At 41.5% G+C, this 18,377-nt stretch overlaps 2 protein-coding genes across 2 annotated transcripts in view; both read left to right on the top strand.

Moving 5' to 3' along the window:
- LOC143150679 (uncharacterized) overlaps positions 1 to 18,377 on the top strand; it is a 100,982-nt gene that overhangs the window by 11,239 nt on the left and 71,366 nt on the right. The gene's annotated exons all lie outside the window — the stretch shown is intronic.
- On the top strand, positions 4,816 to 5,898 carry LOC143150522 (uncharacterized). Its single transcript, XM_076318858.1, has one exon. It carries the CDS (start codon positions 4,856 to 4,858, stop codon positions 5,894 to 5,896), a length of 1,041 nt encoding a protein of 346 aa, XP_076174973.1. The 5' UTR covers positions 4,816 to 4,855; the 3' UTR covers positions 5,897 to 5,898.

The following is an 18,377-nucleotide window of genomic DNA, read 5'->3' as shown; positions in this document are numbered from 1 at the left end:
GAGTTAACAAATTCTCAATACGGAAATTGTAAATATATAAAATAATTCTTATCGATGTTTATAGTTTATAAAGTTTCGTATCTCGTATTTTGTTGAACGAAAGTTTTACGAATCACGCAGCCGTCCATGTTTCCGAAGGATTTTTTAAATTATATTTTTTAAATACTCGAGTTCGTTTTAATACGCAGGAATGATTTACCGCTCTCTCGTGAATGAAATTCGCACGTATGTGATTCCAATCGTTTGGATCGCACGAGGAGTGTTTTCGAATTAGTAAATCTTTCATATGTCCTAGTGCCTTAGTTGTTACGCGATGCATTTAAAGTGTCCGATTTAAGAAGTTACAGCAAGTTATAGAATTAGCCGATATATCGAATAATTCGCTGTTCTATTTCGTAGAGTAGACTTAACCGACTAGTAGCTAGCAACGCTTTAGATATGCAAACAAATCAAGCGCAAGAACAATCACGAATTTCGCTATTTTAAGCTTAGAATTAATTCGATTTGTGATAGTGTCTATTTTCCATGTTGAATGGATCTACGAATCGATGCCGTGAAATTGCACATTTACTTATTTATAATTGAAATACAATTCTATCAAATAACTTGGAGTGCGTGTTATTTATCATGTGGCTTACGTTATTATGTTTACAGCCTTGCGCGAACTATGGGGGAACATTCTTTTTACCGATAATCGTAGTTTGTAACTAGTGTGATACGTCGCTTTACTGAATTGTTGAATGTAGATTATATTATTCGCAGCGGTTACAGTATTCGTGGATTTTGAGATTTTCGTTTTACTCGCAAGGAGAGATGAACGTTAGCGTCTAAATTTGTACTTACTTTATTCGTTTATCTATTCTATAACAATGTATCCAATCAGAATTGTACGAATCGACTATAATTACTTTTATAAAGTATCTAATCGTTGTTTGCGTGGATCAGGTACAAGTAATAGAATTTCTTTTTGTAAGCAAATTCGTCAAAATAAATAACACAGTGATCATTCAGATTTACAACACACTTGTTCGTATCGAATATTCTTCAATAATTTGCACCGATGGTTGACACTTTAACGAAATAGAATTTTATTTTATTTTCGTCGAACAGAATCTTAAAAGGAACCGAGCAACGAGGAACTTTCTCCTACCAAAGATTCTTAACAATTGAAAAATGGTACGACAGTAGAAACCTTGCGTGAAAACACTATACTTATCATTTTGTCTCGTATATGCCTATTTCCGTAGCTATGTGCGTTTTGCGTAACGTGTCCTAAGAAATCTTTTCTCTCTCTCTCTCTCTCTCTCTCTCTCTCTCTCTCTTTCTTTCTTTCTTTCTTTCTTTCTCACTCATTCACTCACTTACTCACTCTAGTCCCGCTTCTTCGATTCCTCGAGGAAATCCGATTCGATGCGCGCGAATCGTTGCTTGCAGTTTGGCTTTGTGCAGTAAGTAGCTAGAGTAAACCGTGGACGATTTATACCTAACACAATCGACTCGTGGTATCGGAGCAGTGAGAATCTCGCTCGTCCGACGCGAAACAGCGGAACGAGAAATCTCGATGCAGCTCGTCTGTAATCGTCGAGAAAGAATTGTACGTTACCGCTGCCCTAACCCGTGACACTTCCAAACAACATTAACACCTTAGTGTCGTCGTTCTGTGCGGTGTGAGAGCAGGGTGGTACGATTCACTAGCGGCTTACGCTCTGTTATCTTTTTGCAGACTGAGAAATGCGAAGGCGATGCCAGCCAGGCCTAATCGATCGCACGCCATTAACTCGTCAAACGAGGAACACCGGTCCTCTATCGTTCTCGAAGATGTACCCGGCAAATCCTGCGTCGTTCAGGAGATGCTTACGTACCGATGCGAGTCTTGCGACGATGAATTTGATAACGGGGCCGCGTTATTGGTCCACAGAACCGAGCAGTCGATACTTCGTACGCGCGAGGCGTTGCGTAAAGCCGATAAGAAATATACGTGCGATGTGTGCCGCGAATCGTTCGCGAAGAAAATGCAATTGTTCAAGCATCGACGGACACGGTGCAACAAGGACTCCGTAACCACCGAACGGATCGAGGAAAAACCGAAGGACGAGAGCGCCACGCGCCCGAACAAAAGGCAAGAGCAAACCGAACCGATCGAGTGCAACGTCTGCCATAAAATTTTCAAGAAAAAGAAATACCTGAACGTGCACAAAGCGTTGCACGGCGCGCCACACATATGCCACGTCTGCGGCGCGAAATTGACGTCCGGTTATTACTTGAAGATCCACATCAGAAGGCACAACAAAGAGTTCACGGAGTTCTGCAAGGTCTGCAACAAGGGATTTTACCTGAAGGCGACCCTCAAGACTCACATGAGCGTGCACAGCGACGTCAAGCCCTGCACCTGCGAGATCTGTCACAAATCGTTCGGGAATCGCGTCTACCTGAGAAGTCACATGAAAATTCACAGCCGACCGGAGACCAGGAAAAAGTACAAATGCGAGATCTGCGGTTTCGAGACGTTCTACAATTATTGTTACAAGGAACACCTGTGGACCCACACCGGCGAGAGCCAGGTGGCTTGCGAGGTCTGCGGGAAGCTGGTCAGGCGCGAGTACATGAAGATTCATATTAGAATACACACCGGCGAGAAACCGGAGATCTGCGAGTTTTGCGGGAAGGCGTTCAGCTATAGGAAGTATTTGATCAAACATCGAAGGACTCACACCGGCGAGAGGCCCTACAAATGTAAAATTTGCGAGAAATGTTTCACGCAACGTGGCACACTTAGCGCTCATCTGCGCCGACACGAGGGCGCCAAATGAAACGAAACTGTGTCGTGCCTTGGGGACGAGCGATTTTCGATGAGTTTTTCGTTTCAATTTTTAACGTTTACGACGTAACGCCTAATTAATATCCTTTCGCTGTTACCTTTATACGGTGATTAACAATTTTTCTATCAAGAGTTACGGGTTGTTGAGAACATCGACGGGGAGAGAATTATAAATATTCAAGGTCGATCGAAAGTCGAGAAAGTATTAGCCAAGATCTAATTCGTACTATTGCCGTGCAATAATATTCGTATTTTGTATAAGAAACTGTTTTGCAGTGTTTAGTACCGCTAAAGAAATGGTACCGAATATCGAGTTAGAAGTTTTAGTTTTTCTTGTAATTAAATATACCGGTGCAAGGGTAGGATTCTTTTATATATATATATATATATATATATTACTTTAAATTGTAGATAATTGAAATTTCTGTCTCTGGAACAATGCGTTTAATTAATTTATAATATGTCAGTCGCATGCACTGTACAAAATGTAATAAAGTTCATAGTACGTAGATATAAATTACAAAGACATGTTGTTGATATTGGAAAAGTATTGGAGATCGTTTCTAACGGAAAATTGAATTTTATATTTACGAGAAAGTTGATGATATTTTGGTACCGAATTAAAAACTAGTATGCAATCGTAATAGAATTGTGTGCAAGAGAATCGACTGCTGGTAAGTAAATTACAAATATCGAAACGAAAGGAAAAGAAACAATTCAAGTTTGTCACAATCCTTTATTGTAAATGCAGGGGTAATTATTTCCTAAATAGAAATATTAGGGTATTGTTTTCGTATTAAATTTATTAACGGACTTTTAAAGACATAATTCAAATTAAACGTTTTTCAGTGTTGATTAATAATTGTGAATTAACCGTATTGAAACAGTATGAATATTAGGAACGAAAGAAAATTTCGATCAGCATAAAACGAAACAGAAATCAACTGTAAATTGCATTACTTTCCGTAAACGATTTAAATATACCGAGGTGTCTCGAATCGCTGAAAAATAAATTATAATCCATTGTTGGTACATCCAAAGATATATCGTAAGTGACTTTATTTGCGATGTTTGTGGTTCGTTATGAAATATTGAAGTTACGTTCAAAGAAATGCAGCAAAAACGACACTCGAAGTTGCGAATTTTGTAACGGACGATTTTATAATAACTGCGCTTTAAAATTACACATAATAATCGAAATCGAAAGGAAGATTTATACATGTTCGTTGCGTAAAACGTTGTACTACCTTGAATTTATATAGAGACACACAATGACTCAAAGAAGCAACGAAAACTTAAATCCAAGTTTTGCAATTGTAACAATTTATATAAAAATGAATACGAGGAAACGTCCACGGATTTATATCGATCGAAATTGAACGTAAACCATCGAACGATTTTACATACATGAAAATGAAGATTTTCAAGGACTCGCACACGTTCGTGGCAAAAAGAACGACAACGTAAACTAAAAATCCACGATAGCAAATCGCTACGATAATATCGTCTAGGAATCGACGACAAATAATTCGGAAGAAAACTTAACAAACGAAGATTTCGTTCAACAAAAAAATCAGTATGCAGTGTGGAATCGCAATCGGTACAATATACAAATTTCTCTCGTTCTTCGAAAGAGTCGTTTATCTTTCCGTTACTTCTCTCGCTCGTTTTCCAACGACCTAGTTCGTAAGCTAGTTAATTCGCAACTTGAATGTATATCGTTGAAGAAAAATCTCGTTTCGCGCATACCTCGTAGAAAATATCGAAAAGTGTTGAATCGTTGTCGGTAGGTTTCAATTATGCCTGGAAAGCGTGCTGTATTATAATTCATGTTAGATCATCAGAGCAGAAGAAGAACTCGGACACTTTGTTTCCTAACGGAAGAAAATCTACCTTACCTAAGAACACGTACTGTTTATTACCCATTTAAGCATCCATCCCGTTATTTCTCATACGTTGACGAGTATTGTCCATTTCAGGTGCGAGCCGATCGACATCGAGAACGCGAAAATAGAACCGATAGAAACACTAGAGGATATGGACTTGGTCAAGTACCAAAGTGACGTTTGCACTGTCGAAGAGTTCGAACAGATAAGCCACCAGGAGATAGTTACCGAATCGTTAGAGTTCACTGACGACTCGGAGATGAAAATGGACCTGCAGTCGGAAACGACGGACGTCGTTGACAAACAATTACACGGTACGTGCGAAACGGGCCGAAAGTGCGCGGTGATCTACGAATGTGATATATGCAACAAGAGGATGCGCAAGAAGTTGGAGTTCCTGAAGCACAGACAGAACCACGAGAGGAACATGGAGGAGGTGGGCCGTTGCGACGAGTGCGATAAATCGTTCGTCGACGAGGACAAATTGAAGAAACACATGATCAAGGTTCACCAAAAGGAGAGACCGTTTCAGTGCGTATTCTGCACCAAGTGTTTCAAGACCAAGGAGTTCCTGAAGACCCATTTGAAGCAACACAACAAACGTTTCACCTGCGACATCTGCGGCGTGTCGAAGGTCTCCGGTTACGATCTACGTTTGCACAAGATGAAACACAACGAGGAGTACGTGACCCATTGCGAGATCTGCGGTAAAGGTTTCTACACGAAGCAAACGTTGGAACGGCACATGCTCACGCACACCGGTGAGAAACCGTTCATTTGCAGGATCTGCAAGACACCGTACGCGAGCGCCGCCTACCTGAACACGCACATGAAGTCACACGGCGAACGGGAGAAACACAAGTGCAGCATGTGCGACTTCGAGAGTTACTGGAAAGGCGCGTTGAAGGTCCACTTCAAGATACACACGGGCGAGAACTTGATCGCGTGCGAGATATGCGGGAAAACTGTCTCGAGCAAGGCGTACATGCAGGTGCACATGCGTATACACACGGGTGAGAAACCGCACGTGTGCGAGGTGTGCGGCAAGGCTTTCAGCGTGCGGAAATACCTGATCGTGCATCTCAGAACGCACACCGGTGAAAGACCGTACGAGTGCAAGGTGTGTCAGAAAAGGTTCACCCAGCACGGGACGCTGAACTCGCACATGAAGTCGCACAACGAAAGAAAGTGAATTGGGATAAAGGCTCGCGTTCATGTGGATGGTGTTCGCAATAAGAGCGTCTCCGCCTTCTTTTGAAGTAGGTGGTAACGAGATGCGGTGTTAGGTGTTCGATCGATGGGAATCATTGAAATCGCGCGTCTTAAGCTCATCGAGAGCTCTCGATACGTTGACTGTCGCGGCAATTTTTGTATATAGTTTTATATAGAGTACTTTTTCGGAAAATAGTTACGCGAGATGGGTACACTACCAGATACCGAACACCAGATTCTCTCATTTGCTGTTGAGGATACCATAGAACGCCGATACGTGTACATAGTTTGCGATTGACTTGGTTTGCCATAGTTGAAGGATGTTTTGTAACTCAACTTGTCAAGATATAGACCGAAGTGTCCTTCTGTGTTTATTCTCTTCAATTTTCTGTGGAAAGGTTCTTTTTTCAAGCAACTATTAAACTAGCCAGTATCGGTTGCACGAGTGATTTCATAATCGCTGTAGTGTGTGCGTAATTTGAAAATATCGAGTTCTTTTCCTCTTTCTAGATTCTAGTCTTAGGAGGGGATTGATACGAATAGCGATATTGAACGATGAGGATACTCTCCTTATTTTTGCTTATATTTGTGAGTTTACTGTGGATACATGGGTACTCATTTTATATCCGTTTGTATATATGACTTTACTATGGACTCGAAGTATCTCGCAATGATTATGCAAAAATGTCTCAATTGATTTCTATAGTCGGATCAAAGTCAATTGGCTACAAAGTCATGCTCTTTAATCACGTTAGACACTTGTACTTTGTATCTATCTGTTACTCTCTTTGTTCGAAAGACGGAATCTCTGCCTGTAGACTCGTACAGGCACAACTGTGGGCGGAGCGAAGAGACGAGTGATAAACCAGTGGTGGGGATAGGTTCTCAGTGGCCTTGAGCGATCATTGAATTCTGGCGCGACTTCAGTATTCTCAGTTTCTTTTGCTCGAAGAAGAGGAGAAAGCGATTAGCAGTGTTCTCGTTGTAGCTTCAGTAGTGCGCAAAATATTTTATTTTTTCCTTATGGCACGGTATAAAAATTTACAATTTTATGTAGATTTACTTGGGAAAGTAAATGATCGTTCAACCTATTTTCCAAGCCTTGACAGCAAAAAAGATAATTAGGTGTTCGACTTCGGCAAAGCTATCCTATGTATGTATTTTAATACCAATTTACCTCTTTGTTTAATCGTATGAAAGAATATTGAACATTCTAAACGATTTTATTAATACTAAAGCATCGGTCTAGTAGTTAGTACATTGAACATTATGTCGTTGAAATTGCTACTTTTATTCCGGGGTTTTTTTTTTTATATTTTCTAAACTGCCATTTACCCAAAGACAATTTTAAGCGTAAAGTACCGGAAGTTTTGAATGTAGTGGCAGTACATTCTTGTGATCAAAGGGTTGTAAGTGCAAATACTGAATACTCTAAATAAGTACGAGTTTGTTACATTGTAGAACAATCGTGAAATAGTTGATAAGAGTGTACAAAGCGATCGTTGCAATGAAATCTTACGAGCCAAATTAATAATGGTACGAATTTTGCAATAAAGCATCAGTGCAGTAAAAAGAGAGGTTCGTCGACACTCGAGTAATATATAAAATAGCCTAACATATATTTTGCTGCAAGGATACATCTAAAGTTCTTTTTATCGCGTTAGATAATTACCAATGTAACAAATGATAACCCTACGATCTCTTAATTTGCAAGGTGCCATGTTATACAGGAAACTGCGAAAGAATTAAGTTTGATAAAGTTAAATAGAAAGAAGATGTTGCATACGTATACATATATCTTTATGCTTTTGTTTAGTAATATTATCGTTTCTCGCATATTATAATTTAATGAATGAACTCAAGACGAAATGACGAGTAATATATATATCGCGAGTAAAGAGAACAAATTTAAAATGTTTCAAATGGAACGGCACAACGAAATTTTTGGCATAATATAAATTTCTTTAATGGTTGCTATTCTTACGTTATTTACTGAATTTACAAACATGAAAATCAATTTCGAGCATCATTGTAGAACGAATATCACGTTTGCGCGAATGAAATTTATTTTGGAAATCGTGCAAATGATACGTTAATTATACAGTTAGTCAATTGTGTATTTCATTAGGGTACACCCGAGTTATCATATCGCAACAATAACGCTCATATTTTGTTAATTACAAAGCTTGCATTTTTTATCTAAATATAAGTTCTCAAAATTTACGAGGCAAATAAGTGCAAGATTTATTGTTTATTTTAATAAATCTATTCTTTGTATAACAATAATATATATATATATAATGTACGTATTTTTATACTTGCGTTTTTAAAATAAGTAGTTTAGGAGATTGTACGTTAAAACGTGAAAGGAAGAAGCCCCTTATGTTGCTTTTTATCTGTATAGTAATTTTTAAATACCGTCACATGTATGATGTAATTATGTAAAATATTGGTTCTGTCGATGCATTTAGTTTATTATGCATTCAAAGAATTTATATCAATGTTTAAAGCATACAACATTCAACCCTTAATTATAGACAAAATAAACATACTCCTACGTTTTTTTGATTAGCGTTCTATTTACATATCGTTATAAAGATTGTAATAAAACATTACTGAAGTAGATACGTAAGTTTATATTTTCATCGGTCTTACGAAAGGTTCATTGTTGGCAAAATTTATATTCGTTGAAGATATTTTTCCCGTAGAATGGAAATTTCTTCCTAAACGCAAGAAATTCGTTAAAACTTAATTTCGTCAATTGTGAAACAAAAGAAACAGTTTCATCAAAGATCAGTATAACAAGACACAAAGAATAGAAGCAGTACAGAAATTTTATCCATGTGAAAGTTTTCTTTGTACGACAAAACTCCTAATCAAAAAAAAAAAAAAAGAAAAAAACACATAAAATACATTGTCACGAGAGTTCGAATAAAGGACTTTAATTCGACGCATTGTCCAGCACTTAAGCTACAAGTACTTAACGAGACGAGTCTCTAACAGTGGAAGCGCTCGATACGTAAACAATCGAAGAAGAAAGAAGAGGAAAGAACGTAAGAAGTATTTTGAAGTTTTAATACTGTATTCTCGTGTACGATTAGTGTATCGCATCACATGTAAATTAATTGGACTCTTCCTTAATAAACGCAAATTATCTTGTAAAAAAAAAAAAAAACAAAAAAAAAAAATCTGAAGTTGTCGTTGCATCTAATTCGATAGAGTAAGAATTACTATTGACGAAACTCTTTTTCTCGTTTTCTTCGCAGATCTACGGATCCAGGAAGTTCGAGAATCAACGTCGAAACGTCGACGCAGGAATGCACGACAGAAAGATCACGATTGTCGTCCACGGTGGTAACGGTGGTGACGGAGCATTTCGTGAAACAGGAAAACGAAATATCGGAGAGTCTCGCGTACGAGAACGCGCAACTGATCGAGAACACGTCGTCGATCAAAAACGAGTCCGTGGATACGACCAAGGAGGAAACAATTCCTCGAGAGATACGTTCCACCGAACAGTTCTCGTCCCAGACCTTTTATCAATGTGAACTGTGTACGAAACTTTTCAGGACGAAGAACCTCTACGACGGCCACCTGGTCTCGCACAGCGACGCGCGTCCGTATCAGTGCGACATCTGCGAGAAAACCTTCAAGAGAACGAACACACTGGCGGTCCACAGGAGGATCCACACGCGCGAGAGGAACTTCGTGTGCGACGTTTGCGGTCACTCGTTCGTTCAAGCTTTCCAGCTTACCACTCATCAGAGACGTCATTTCGACAAGTACACCAGGTACTGCGATCTGTGCAAGAAAGGTTTCTTCACGAACGCGGAGCTACACGGCCACATGAACATGAAACACGGAGCGAAGGAGCACGTGTGCCGCGCCTGCAACAAATCCTTCCCGAACAATCACACACTCGCGAAACACATCATGGTACACGATCCGAATTTCAAGCCTGTGAAACATCAGTGCGAGTTCTGCGGCAAGACCTTCGTCTACAAGAATTCCCTGGTGTTCCACGTGAAGTCGCACATGGGTGAGAACAAGCACGAGTGTCATCTCTGCGGTAAATCTGTATCCTCCAAGGGATCGTTGCAGGATCATCTGAGGCTGCACAGCGGCGAGAAACTGTTGATGTGCGACGTCTGCGGTAAAGCGTTCCGCAAGAGGAGCACATTGGTGGTTCACAAACGGACTCACACCGGCGAGAAACCGTACACATGCGACACGTGCGGGAAATCGTTCACGCAACACTCGACCTTGGTCATACACAAACGTTACCACACGGGCCAAAGACCGTATCAGTGCGACTGCTGCAACAAATCGTTCGTCTCTAGGTCGTCGTTGAACGCTCACAATAAGGTGCACACAGCGAACGGTGCCATCGACCAATCGGAGTGATATCGTCGCTCGTTCGTCGTGTGTACAGTGACACTAATGTGAGAATCGTTGTTCAACGGGACGCGAATTGTGTTCGATGTGACCCGCGAACCAGGGGAACACCACCGAGCCGAGAGTGACGTGAACCCAACGATACAATTTTTAAGTAAATTATAAACCCACGGACACGGAGTTTCGTACGTCACGGAGTCCACGATCGTAAATTGTACACCGGTGTCCCCGATCGCACAATTTTCATGCCTGCTTTTAGATTTCGTTCATTCAAACACACAACGACCATGGACACCCATACTTTCGATATGATATTTTTCTCGGTTCCGTTGTATCGTAATCTATACAGTATTAAGCTTCTCTACGTTACCGTAGATCTAGATCCTTTTCAAACGGAAGAGTGAACGAATTCGTGTGCAATGTAAAACATGTATGAACATAGTATTTTTCCAAGTTACTTAACTATCGTGACATATGTAAAATTTTGTTAAATAAAAGAACTGTTTGATATCGTCCAAACACGAACGCTGAGTTATTGGAGATGCAATTTTGCACCAGGAGATAAAGTACTATCTTCGTGACTGATATATCCGCCACATTTTCTTTTCTCTTCTTTTTTTTTTTCTTTTTTTTTCTATTTTTTTTTTTTTTTTTTCGTTTCTTTTCTTTCGTTGTTGTTCGATTACGTATCGTAATATTCATTGCCTCGATTAATATTCTTCAAAACGCATTTAAATACAATAACAACACGTTCGCATAGTAAATTCCGTAAAATTTGTAAATCATCTCGAATGCGTCATGTTGAATTTGTAGAGCGTGCTTGATTACCGACTTCGCTTTCAGGTATACGATTTTGTGCTTTGTCACTGGACAACGTGTCCGGGCACAGAAAGACTGCGATCACGTAACGACGACACCCGATACTGATGTGGCCATTCGAATTTTTCTATTTCAGGTACAACCAACTACACTTTTCCGAAGAGTATTATCCGATGGCAATGTTGACGAAACTCGACCTGGTGAAGAAGGACGCCAATCCAGGCAGAGCCCCCACGAAACGTCCGGACGTAGGTACCCCCGAGAACGCGACGATTCTACCTCTCAGCCAGGAGCAAGACTACATAAAGCAGGAGGTGAACGACGAGGACGACGAAGAGGATCTACCGTTGGCGTATCACTGTAAACTCTGCGGCGTGTTCTTCGCTTCTCAGGCGTTGCTGGACAATCACGAGATCGAGCACAAGAGTAAACGTAAGAACACGTGCGCCCAGTGCGGCCGTGTGTTCAGAACGTACGTGAATCTCCGTAAACACATGAAGAAACACGCGGGCCGTAAAGGTGGCCGCAAGACCGGCGGCGGTACGGTGGTCAATCGATCGGCCGCGCTCAAGATGAAGAAAGAGAAACCGGAATTGGAATTCCTATGCAAGACCTGCAACAAGGTGTTCCGGCACAAGAGCAACTATCAGAAACACCTGATGCGTCACACCGTTGGCGATCTAACGTGCAAACACTGCCCGAAAAAGTTCCGTTTGTTCCGCGACCTTACCAGGCACGAGAAAACCCACTTTTACCCGAGCTACATGTGCAAGGAGTGCGATTACGAAACCACCGTTCTGGCGGCGCTCAGCATCCACATGCTACGGCACACCGACAAGGCGGATCTACCGTTCAAGTGCAACGACTGCGACAAACGTTTCCGTAAAGCGATCGATCTCCAGGAACACTACAACATCCACTCCGGCGACAAGCCGTTCGTATGCCAGCTATGCGGTAGCGCGTTCTATCTCAGGCGACAGTTGTCCGCCCATTGCAGACGCATGCATCCTGAGATGAAGGCGAACAAGGTGACCAGCACCGCGTGCGACATCTGTGGCCGTGTACTAGCGACCAAAAGGTCACTCTTTCGTCACAAGGAGAGCCACAACCCGACGAAACTCTATCTCTGCGATTACTGCGGGAAGAGTCTCAGCAGCGCGGAACACCTCAAGAAACACAGACGGATCCACACCGGCGAGAAACCGTACGTTTGCGACATCTGCGGTAAGGGTTTCACCGATTCGGAGAATCTCAGGATGCACAGGAGGGTGCACACGGGCGAGAAACCGTACAAGTGCGATCAGTGCCCGAAGGCGTTCTCCCAGAGATCCACATTGACCATCCACAGGCGGGGACACACCGGCGAAAGGCCGTACGTTTGCCAGATATGCAACCGCGGTTTCTCATGTCAGGGCAATCTCACCGCCCATCAAAAGTCGACCTGCGTTTAAGTTCCCGCGAGTGCCTTCACGAGAGGGTGGAACTCTTAACCGAACACAACTTAACCGCAATCACCAGTGGGGAATGTAACGTTCAGTGTCTTTGTCGTCGTCGTTGAGACAATCCTACGAGTTGCACACCGTGGGGGGCTGATTGACTATTACCGTTCACGTCGATGAACGAATATCGATGGACAAGGAGGAGGAGGAGGAGGAGGAGGACGCGTCGAAGAATCTTGCGAATCAATAAAATAGATTTTTCTATATTTCATGATACTCGTTGGCGGTGTCGACATCGCTCCCGTGTATGGTGCATCCGCGACTAATTGTATTACCTATTAATATTACGTGTTGAATGCTTTCCAGAGCTTTTCGCGCTGTTTTCCTTTCTTTCAGTTTATTTTCTTCCGTTTTTTCATTGGGTTTTTTTTCCTTTTTTTTTTCTCTCTTTCTCTCTCTCTCTCTCTCTCTATTCTCGTTTCCGTAATAACATGATACATTGAACATCGGGCGAATTATAGTTGTTCGTTGCGTCGGAATAATGTACCGCAGGTTCGTTTAGAAATTAGACCTTGGATTATGTTATCTTGCTCAAGTTCGCAATCGTCGTTGCACTGTTCTCCAAGCCACGAAGCGTGGATTCACTGTGACGCGGACGAAGATCGATGTAATTGTTTTCCGATCGATTTTGTACAGAGATGCAGTTTTCGATTCAAAATTTGTTCACACCGAAAGAAAGCGAAATACGTCGACTGACAAATTTATGTTAAATGTCGTTATTGATACCCGTTATTACACGTTTAATAAAATAACAATGATCCAATGAAAACGAACGAAGCATGACGAATTCTCTCTGTTCCATCGATTAACTCATTAATCCGTCACGTCTGAACAAGAGTATATACATCCTTCCACGTATCCCTCGTTGCACAAAAAGGCACGGTTCAAAGTGACCACATCCTACCGTTATCCCCAATAAAGAAACCACATCCAACGATTCAAGAAGAAGTTATCGACAAACTATGTGAATGCGTATAACATGTTGAAACTTGACATTGTTGATTGCAGACCTCTGGGGATCGTTAATTGGAGCGCAAAATCGCACATCTACGTCAAAGCTGAACCGTCATCGGACAACGAAGAACTATCAAACGTGAAAAAAGGACTCCTATACGTAGAAGAGCACGCGTACGCCCGTAGTTTGGGGAAGACCGATCAACCGGTGGATTTCTTCAAGAAATCTCTGACCAAGAGGAGGAAACAGAGAAGACACGAGGATCGTGGCGCGTACAAGTGCACCGTTTGCGCGTCGAATTTCGACCGACAGGGGGACTACAAACGTCACATGGTGAAACACAGCGATCTGCGACCGTACAAGTGCGACGTCTGCGAGAAAGCGTTCAAACGCGCCTCGGAGATGACCAGCCACCTTCAGATACACAGCGGCGTGAAGTACATATGCGAGATATGCGGTTTCACCACGATCAACAAGATATCCCTGGGCACGCACAATCGACGTATGCATCAACGGGATCTACGCTATCCGTGCGATCAGTGCAGCAAAAGTTTCATGTCCAACTACGATCTGGAGGATCACAGGGCGAGTCATTTAGGATCGAAGACGTTCGTGTGCGAGTACTGCGGGAACGCTTACGCCCAACGATCCTACCTGGTGGCTCACAAACGTGTGATCCATGGTGTGCAGACCGGTGCACCGAAGGAGTTCCAATGCAACATATGCAGGAAGAGTCTCGCCTCGGAGCACAGTCTTCGGAATCACGTCGCCCTTCACTCGCAGATGTTCCTCTGCGCTCACTGCGGCAAGGAATTCGCCACCAATCACGCGCTCAAGTTGCACAATCGCAAGCACACCGGCGAACGACCCTACCAGTGCAAAGTCTGCACGAAAGCTTTCTCAAGATCGACCGCGCTCAGGGTGCACAAGCTCACGCACACGGGTGAGAGGCCGTACGTCTGCGATCTCTGCGGGCAGAGCTTCACCCAACGTAGCAGCATGATGGCGCATCGTCGCAAGCATCCCGGAAGTCATCCACCACCGCCTCCGTTCCTCCTAAGTAGACTCGAGAGCATCGATTCTCGCAAGTTTTAATCTTTTAACGAACCGTACCGTACGTTTTCAAGAAATCACGGGGCGAGCGCGTCTACTTCTCACGAACGATCGAACACCGATGAACATTAAGAGGAACAGTGCCGGGAATGGTTGCTGCTCACTGGGAAATTGGAACTCTCGGAGGACGTAGAAATTTTTCGTGTCATTTTTTATCTAATTTCACCACGGAGAAGTATTACGTTGCGCTTCGCTCGATCCGTATCACGCTTTTGTGTTCGTTCGTTTGTCGAATAGTGTGTAAAACCGTGTTCGTAAAGTTATTTTTCAAACACTCATCGTGGTATAGGAAACGATTATGTTTTATCGCGCGTTGATTTTATTTCTAAAAACAATATTAGTCGTTGTCGGAATTATACGTCGAAGATTCGAACGAGAAATGATCAGCGTCGTGACTTCACAGATATTTGTACGTTGAAACGGTCACGTTGTTATTTTGCAATTATCAATCTCTACAGTGACGTGCAATTATCAATCTCGGTTCATAATTGGTTACACCGCGCGAAATCTAATATTCGTGGAATGCGGCGAACATTGCGTATAAATTATGTAAAGAGTGCAGCAACGGAAAACTTTGTTCACCGATTTCGAGAGACGTAAATTGTATGGAATCGTTACTGGTGAACGTTTCGTTAAACGAGGATGATCAATTTTAAAGTTCACCAGCGACGACGCGCATACTTTTAACATCGCGCGCTTCGCACGAGACTTGGATATGTACATAACGTAATGTACTTAAATATACGGTTACTCTGAGGTACAGTGAATGTCCCAAAATCCGTAACAAGTGAAAATGGAGAGCCAGTGATTTCACGAACGAGTTCAGCGAATTTCACATCGATTGTAAGAGTATGTAAGCGATTTACCCGTAACACGATTCGTGACACTCTGTCACCAACGTCGGTTGTTCTAGAAGCTGTGACATTTATCGATGTAAGTAGAATTATTTGTAAATTTATACTAAGTTCGAAATGAAACTATCTCAGTGCAACCATCGACAGATCCATCGCTTGTACTGAATACTTTGTTCCTTTAATTAAACCCTTTTCAGAAATTGTTCAATATTCGCTATACGTACTTTGCTACATCCCCCTGTTCGTTTCCCCTCCCGCAGCGTATACAGACTAACGGTTAAGATCTGCAATAATGTACAAATAACAAAGATGTCGAATGGCACAGAAGCGGTTCTGAGAACAATCATATATCACTGTCAATTTTGTTTCTTTTATTCGAGTGTGTCCGTCCTTTGCTGTGCCTGACTAAGTCAATGGATGTTTCAGGATGTCAACGATTGCAGAAACGCCTTCTACACAGAACACATCGCAACCACTTTTTATAGAATCTAACGGAGCCCATTTCTTGGATCAGGACCACCTACCGATAGAACTTGAGAGTTCTCTGCTCTTCGACTATATCGATGACAATATTGTGCAGTACAATCTGAAAACAAACTGCTGCAATGATACTGGTAACGAACGAACAATGAACGAGCAAAGTGCATGTGGCATGAATCGCAACTTGTATCTATATCGAATAAAATATTGTTCATTGACAAATGCAGCTAACGATTGTGTGTTACTAAGAGTAGCTAATTCGCTACCGACTGAAACTGGTAATTATTAAGTTTGCATAAACATCGACACATTCAGTGTCCGTCAGAACTTCAGTAATTGAACATTGTTGAGAATGTTCTGATAACTATCAAGAGTATCAATGAAACAGTGTCGTACGAGCTTAAGAACATTGGTGCGAGGATCAATCCTGAGGAACCAAAGCAACCACTCATTAAACGTTTGTCAATTATAATAATTAACGCTGTGTTACCCAAATCAGTAACAACCATTGGCTGAGGAAGTCTTGCAGACAAGGAAGTACAAAGGAGGCGGAAGATAGCTGGACACATAGGACCTTGAGAAGAAGATTTAGCGAAAATGCATGTCTGCCACAAAGGTTTCACCGACAGTGAGAATCTTAGAATGTATAGTAGGACGAGCGAGAAACCCTACAAGTGAGATCAGTGCTCGAAGACGTGTTCATTGAGATCCACTTTGACCATTCCTAGATGGGAACATATAGTACCTGCAAAAGGCTAAGTGTGCCAAATCTGAAACTATAGGTTCTTCTGCCAGGGCAATCTCACCAAAAATCTTATCAAAAGCCAACTTGCATTCAATTTCGAGTGACTTTTATCGATGGTGGATCTCTTATCGAAGAACTTAATTGCAAGTAGGGAATATACGTTCAGTATAATTGAACGAATGACGATGGATCGTTGAAGAATCTTGCGAATTAATCAAATAGATTCTGCTATACTTCGTGATACTTGATGTCTGTATGACAACCACCTATGGTACATGTGCAACTACTTGTATTATCTATTAATATTAAGTTTTGGGTGCTTCTCAGAGCTTTTGGCAGTGTCTTCGATTCTTTCATCCTATTTTCATCTTTCTTCTTTTTTCTGTAGTAGATTGAAGACTCTGAAGAAATTATAGTTCTTCGTTATGTCAAATTAGACTTTGGATTGTATTATCGTATTCTGTTTTCAACCACTAACGTATGGATTCGATGTGACGAGACGAATAGTGATATTGTTGACGATTGATTTTTTATAGAGTCAAGGAACGTTCAAAATTTGTTCATCGAAACAATGATCCAGTGAAAACGAACAAAAGATGACGATTTTCTCTGCTCAATCGATTACCTCATTAATTCGTCACATCTAAACACGAGTACAGCCTGTTACAATCTTTAATACTAAAGAAATTGGTTAAAGTGACTATCCTACTGTTGTCTCTAATAAAGAAGCCATCCAACGTTTTAAGAAGAAGTATCAACAAATGATGTGAATGTGTGTGACGTATTGAACCTGACGTTGTTGATTGCAGAGCTCTAGAGACCATTAATTAGAGCACAAACATACAAAATTATATTTAACCTGAACCACCTTCAGCACCTGAAGAACGACCAAACTGGAGATCCAAGAAGAAGAAGTATCAACAAATTATGTGAATGTGTGTGACATGTTGAACCTTACGTTGTTAATTGCAGAGCTCTGGAGACCATTAATTAGAGCACAAACACAAAATTACATTCAACCTGAACCATCTTCAACACTTCAACGATCAGAACGATCGAATTGGAGATTTGTTTCAGAAGTCGCTAACGAAGAACAGGAAACAAAGAAGACCCAAGAAACAGGATACGTACACGTGCTCTGCGCAATTTTTTACCAACAACTATACTTAGAAAAATGTAAATTATGGCATCGTTACTGGTAAACGTTCGATCAGACCAGGATACTATTTTTAATGTTTACCAGCGACGATACACGTACTTTTAGCATTAGAACACTTAGTACGAAACTTGAAGATGTACATAACATAATGAAGTTAAATAAACGGTTACTCTGAAGTACAGTGAATATCCCAAAATCCGAAACAAGTGAAAATGTAAAGCCCCCCAGTGAGTTCTCAGCCGAGTTCAGCGAATTTCACATCGATTTTAAGGGAATGTAAACGATTTATCGGTGATCCTTCGAAACAACATTGGTTGTTTTCGAAGCTGTGACAATTATCGGTGTAAGTAGCAGTAATTGTAAATTTATACAAAATTTAAAATGAAACTATATCGGTGCAATCTTCGACAGATCCATCGCTTGTACTGAATTCTTTGTTCCT

Source organism: Ptiloglossa arizonensis, chromosome 8 (assembly GCF_051014685.1).
Source record: "Ptiloglossa arizonensis isolate GNS036 chromosome 8, iyPtiAriz1_principal, whole genome shotgun sequence".
Classification (NCBI taxonomy): domain Eukaryota; kingdom Metazoa; phylum Arthropoda; class Insecta; order Hymenoptera; family Colletidae; genus Ptiloglossa; species Ptiloglossa arizonensis.
The sequence above is the reverse complement of the archived record's forward strand: the minus strand, read 5'-3'. Positions and strand labels throughout refer to the sequence as shown.

Bases quoted from the DNA above. Each gene is read 5' to 3' on its own strand.
- LOC143150522 (XM_076318858.1), top strand. From the start codon at position 4,856: ATGGACTTGGTCAAGTACCAAAGTGACGTTTGCACTGTCGAAGAGTTC.